This window comes from Telmatherina bonti (genome assembly GCF_933228915.1).
Source record: "Telmatherina bonti genome assembly, chromosome: 17".
Taxonomy (NCBI): Eukaryota; Metazoa; Chordata; class Actinopteri; order Atheriniformes; family Telmatherinidae; genus Telmatherina; species Telmatherina bonti.
This window is the reverse complement of record NC_136615.1, coordinates 25,780,229-25,785,597: the sequence shown is the minus strand read 5'-3', so window position 1 is coordinate 25,785,597 and position 5,369 is coordinate 25,780,229. Positions and strand designations below refer to the sequence as shown.

Sequence of the window (5,369 nt, the reverse complement as noted above, 5' to 3'; positions counted from 1 at the left end):
ACTTGAGAGGAGAAGGGTAGGGAATCCAGACATAATGATTGGCAGAACAGGGGTGTGTTATAATTTGCTGAGTATGGATTTGGAGCCAATGAGCAGCTTTGGTTTTATTGCTATTTAGTTTCAGAAACATCCTCCTCATCCAGCTCTGGAGCTTTGGATCTATTTCAGGCAGATGATGTGAGAGGTGAGAGGGTGGCATTGGTGGGTTTTTGTGAGATGTAATTCTGTGTGTCATCCACATAGTAGTGGAAATGGATCCTATAGTAAAGGAAGAGGTCCTTTCGAGGGCTGTAAGAAATTACTGTCAAATCAAAATATCTTAAAATTTTGTGTGACAATATATCAATATTCAAAAGCCCTGTATAGATTTTATCAAACAACTGACCTTTATTGATGAGGCATTTATTCATTACTTTATTCATGTTGTACATGAACTCATTCAGTAAGTTGACGTCAAGCACACAACAGTGTTCAGCGTTTTCTACAAGTAAAGAAAAATCACAATATTTTGTCTTGCTTCCAGTATCCTGATATATCGCAATATAACGGATTGTATGCCCATATAGTGATACATATTGTATTCCCAGATTCTTGCCAATACACACCCCCAGTTTAGTGAGGATTGTGTCATCACAAGGTAGTTTGTGTACTTGTTGGCTTAAAAGATACAAGTCCACTGCTTACTGCAAAAAAAAAAAAAAAATCTGTCATACATGAGGATGACAAATGGCTTCAGACATTTCAGGTCAAGATTGCTGAATGATATTGAATGCTGACTGAGGTTGGGGAAGGTTTCAGAAACCGGGACAAACCATGTAAGCTGTAGGACCACAGGATCAATTGTTTTTAATATTTTTGCAAGTCTTCACATGACTGAAAATCCGATAACCAGGTGCCAATGAGACATTTTTATTTATTATATAATTATTACAATCAGATATACCAACCCAGCATACAGTACTTAAACATAGAAATTGAAACCAGAAGTAACCAAATTAGAAAAACTACAGAGACCTGAGCACTCTTTCATTTACTAGTTATTCATAAATAAACACAAAATATCCTTAAAATGTAAGCTAGGACATATTTTCACATCTACTCAAACCATCACAGTAAAGCTACAGATCAATGCATTTTAATAACCTTTACTTAGCACATTCACAGAGTGTACAGCATGAGAAAAGAAAACCCGAGGGGTGTGAGTACTTGTTTCATCATTCGCCAAGTGCGATGCCCACTAATGTGTGTCCACAAAATATTTATTTTGTAAATGATTGGAATTTTGAATATGTTATTCTCTGTAAAACGTGTTTATTATAGTTGGCACTCATTAACTAAGTCAGACGCAGTAACAATAATTTGCCAGTAGGAGGCGCATAGAGACTCTGAGTCAGTGAAGCGTTTGCTTTTTTTTTCTCATAAACTCAGAGAGCTTGGAGCAACACGACCACGTCTCTTGTGCGATCATTGTGTACCCTGTTTTTTAGGTGAGAAACACCCTCAAAACTACAGCATCTTGCTTATAAATGCCCAGAAATAATTAGTGGGAACATAGGAGTATACAAATGTCTTCTTTAGTTGTAATTTACTCAAATGGCAGCCGAAGTGTGCTCCTGGTTAGCTGACTATCAGCAGCTAGGAGGCTAACATAGCTTTAATCTACCATCAGAAATAAGTTGTGGGTGAATGTGGGCAGCACATCTGGAAGTTTTGGTTGGAGGTACATGATAATAAGGCTACACAAGTTAGTTTGTGCTTCTAAACAGGATTTAATGTTAAAAGTGTGATTTTGTGCATTGACTAAAACCTGTAAGCTTGTTTTAATAGTTGTGTTTTAAAGATTTGTTAGTTACATTGCCATGAAGAAAACTGTGAAATATATGTCCAAACGACTAACACAATATAATTGACTAAAACCTATAAGCTTGTTTTAATAGTTGTGTTTTAAAGATTTTTTAGTTACATTGCCAAGAAGAAAACTGTGAAATATATGTCCAAACGACTAACACAATATGCAAACATGTGAATGCATCTTTTGCATCTTTGCAATGTGAGTGCAGGAGTAGTAGAAGCCTGCTAGTTGAAGTTGACAGTGAAATGCAGTGGATTTGTTTTGGTGATAAATAGAACCAGTGTTGATGTTTGCTTGTGTTTATGCACAAATGAATATCTCTACAGAGACAATTACAATGTACAGTGAAATACTGATGTGCAATTTGGACAATATAACAGAATGAGTTCATGTGTTAAATAAAATAAGCTGAGAGATCTTGGAGCAACATGACCACGTCTCCTGTGCGATCGTTGTGAACCCTGTTTTTCAGCTTATCCACTGATAACGGGTCTTGGGTTCCAGTACCCGTTACACAAGCATCCTTTGTACAGGAGAGGCTTTGATGAAGAACATGATTGGAAATAAAGTTTAGTGGTCAGAGCTAGCATTGATGTGTTAGTAGCCATGAACTGTAGTTTGAGCAACAGATAGTTAGTGTAGGACAGAGTCATACTGAGAAAGTGATTGTGGCTTTGCTATTTCTTTTCTAGACAACTACTGATAATGTTTATCTGCTGGAAGTTGAACGATATCAATATGCGCTTGTCCTTCATTCTTTATCATATCAGTTCTCTCTTATCAGTGCAGATACATTCTCAGAACTTAAAACTGGTCTTATACAGGGGGAGGAAAAAATATTTTTTGACAACCAACTTAAAAGGGAATTACAGGAAGAGATCTGAGATCTGCATTGTAAAATTTGTTTCACAACTTCAATAAACCAAATTTTACAAAGAGACAGCAAGTGAGGAAAGCCTGGCATATGATTTCAATGTACCCTACACCTGCTGGGCTGTGTTTATTCACTTTGGATTAAAACGTCTGCCAAATTAATGCAGTTGTCTCTTGGACAGTCATTTTTATCAGTTTTCACATGTAAATGTAAAAACCCTGATATTTGTTACATTCATTTGTTGTGAAAAAAAAAGTGATGTAATTTAAAACAGCAAATTTTAATCAATCAAGCCGGATGATGGAGTGACATTCTGACTCCTGTGAAACAGCTCCACCCAGTGGAGATGTCTGGTAATGACCAGAAACTTCTGTGTGTGTTCACAGGCAGAAGATGGCAGAGAGGAGACACACAACAGATCATAGAAGAAACCTCAAGACATGGACTGATATACATGTTGTTGTGCTCATTGTTTATGTTGATGAAATGATTAATATAATTAAATCAAAAGCCTGTTTGCAGTTTTTCACAAACAAGTTAAACTTCAGCTTTCACAGACAGACAGACAAACATGTAGCCTACATGCGCCATGAAGAAATGTTTTATATTAATGAAAAACCAATATTTTAAGTATACATTATTTATTTAACTCTTTTTCAATAAATTCCTTTAATATGAATAATTTGTGTCTTTATTGTTTTTTTTCTTTGGTAGTATTTTATATGATTTTTACTCTCCGCAAAATCTGGCAGCAGAACTGAGAATATATTACATATTGTAAAGTATAAAAGATGAAAGTATAACTGCAAAAGCCAAAAAAGGAATTAGAGATCGTCTGCATTAATACATGTGAAGTCAATGAAAAATGTTAAGTTCATTAACAATTGAAAGATGAAATTATCAATTTCTTTTCAAGATTGAATAAAATTAGAGTATATCAACAAATTATATGCAATGCTAAATATGTTAATTATTCAGTCAGATATTAAGACAGAACAGGTTTTGAAATATCAATGGCAAATTATCTGTTGGATTATGCATAATGGGCTTTACATGTCGGGAGTTCTTTTGTTTCTATTCTCAAGCAATTATTTGAGGTGAAAAAAGTAAACAGTTGTTTTCCATGTGCAAATGAATATTTATATATTTATTGATTGATTTATTGAGTTAGTTATTAGTTTGTTTGGTTGTTTTTTTTTTTTTTCATTTATTTTCTATTTTTGGTAGATATTTTCTCTTTCATTCATGATTTTGATTAATTTGAGGTTGTATATGTAAAAACACTGATGTTATCATGAGAACATTTAGAACGACTCACTTCCTCATCTACCAGGAATAACAGTGACATCATGACTCCGGTGAAACAGCTCCACCCAGTGGAGATGTCTGGTAATGACCAGAAACTTCCTGAACACTCTGGACCTCCTCCAGTTAGAATATAAAGCTGGGACAGTCCCACTGCTGAGACAGAAAGCAACACAGAAGAGAACAGACACCTGAACAGATTCATCTCACAACAAGAGGACTCAACACTAAACACACTGAAGATGATGTGCTCTCCTGGATTCCAGTCTGCCCTCAGTCCATACATGGGCTTCTACTGGCCTGTACGCAGTCTGTGGCCAGAGGTCAGACCTCTGCTCCACCAGCAGGATCTCCTGCAGAGAAACCTGCAGGATCTGCGCAGCAGTCTGGAGCTGATGGACAAAGTTCAACGCTGCATCCTGGAAGAGACGGAGCCTTTCCAGACCAGCATGGCCCTGCAACCAGTCTCCTACCAGCTGGACAAAGAGGGAAAGCACTTTGGCCTGACCCTGGACACTCAAGGCTTTTCCCCAGAGGAGCTGTCTGTCAGGCAGGTGGGCAGGAAGCTGAAAGTCAGTGGGAAGACAGAGAAGAAGCAGGAGGACGACAAAGGCTCCTACTCTTACAGACTCCAGGAGTTCAGACAGGAGTTTGATCTGCCTGAAGGGACCAACTCTGAAGACGTCACCTGCTACCTGTCTCCAGACGGAAAGCTCCACATCCAGGCAGCCAAAGCTCCACGTGTTGAGGAGGCTGAGAGAGAGCTGACTATCAAGAGGAGCTCAGAGGAGGAAACACAGCAGAGTGTGTGTTCACAGGCAGAAGACGGCAGAGAGGAGACACACAACAGATCATAGAGGAAACCTCAAGACATGGACTGATATACATGCTGTTGTCCTCATTGTTTATGTTGATGAAATGATTAATATAATTAAATCAAAAGCATGTTTGCAGTTTTTCACAAACAAGTAAAACTTCAGCTTTCACAGACAGACAGACAAACATGTAGCCTACATGTGCCATGAAAAAAATGTTTTATATTTATGAAAAAACAATATTTTTAATATGTAATATTTATTTAACCCTTTTTCAATAAATGCCTTTAATATGAATAATATGTGTCTTTATTGTTTTTTTATTTGGTTGCATTTTATATGATTTTATATATATATATATATATATATATATATATATATATATATATATATATATATATATATATATATATATATATATATATATAATATAACTATTTTTGTATTCAACTTTGTAAACATGTGGACAAGGCAAATAAATGTCTTCAGTGAAGTGCTCTGGATCTACTGTTTTATTTATTTA

The 5,369-nt window shown here is 36.2% G+C and overlaps 1 protein-coding gene across 1 annotated transcript; it reads left to right on the top strand.

Moving 5' to 3' along the window:
- Positions 1 to 4,222: 4,222 nt before the first annotated feature.
- On the top strand, positions 4,223 to 4,915 carry LOC306768327 (heat shock protein 30-like). Its single transcript, XM_079256632.1, has one exon. It carries the CDS (start codon positions 4,274 to 4,276, stop codon positions 4,886 to 4,888), a length of 615 nt encoding a protein of 204 aa, XP_079112758.1. The 5' UTR covers positions 4,223 to 4,273; the 3' UTR covers positions 4,889 to 4,915.
- Positions 4,916 to 5,369: the final 454 nt, after the last annotated feature.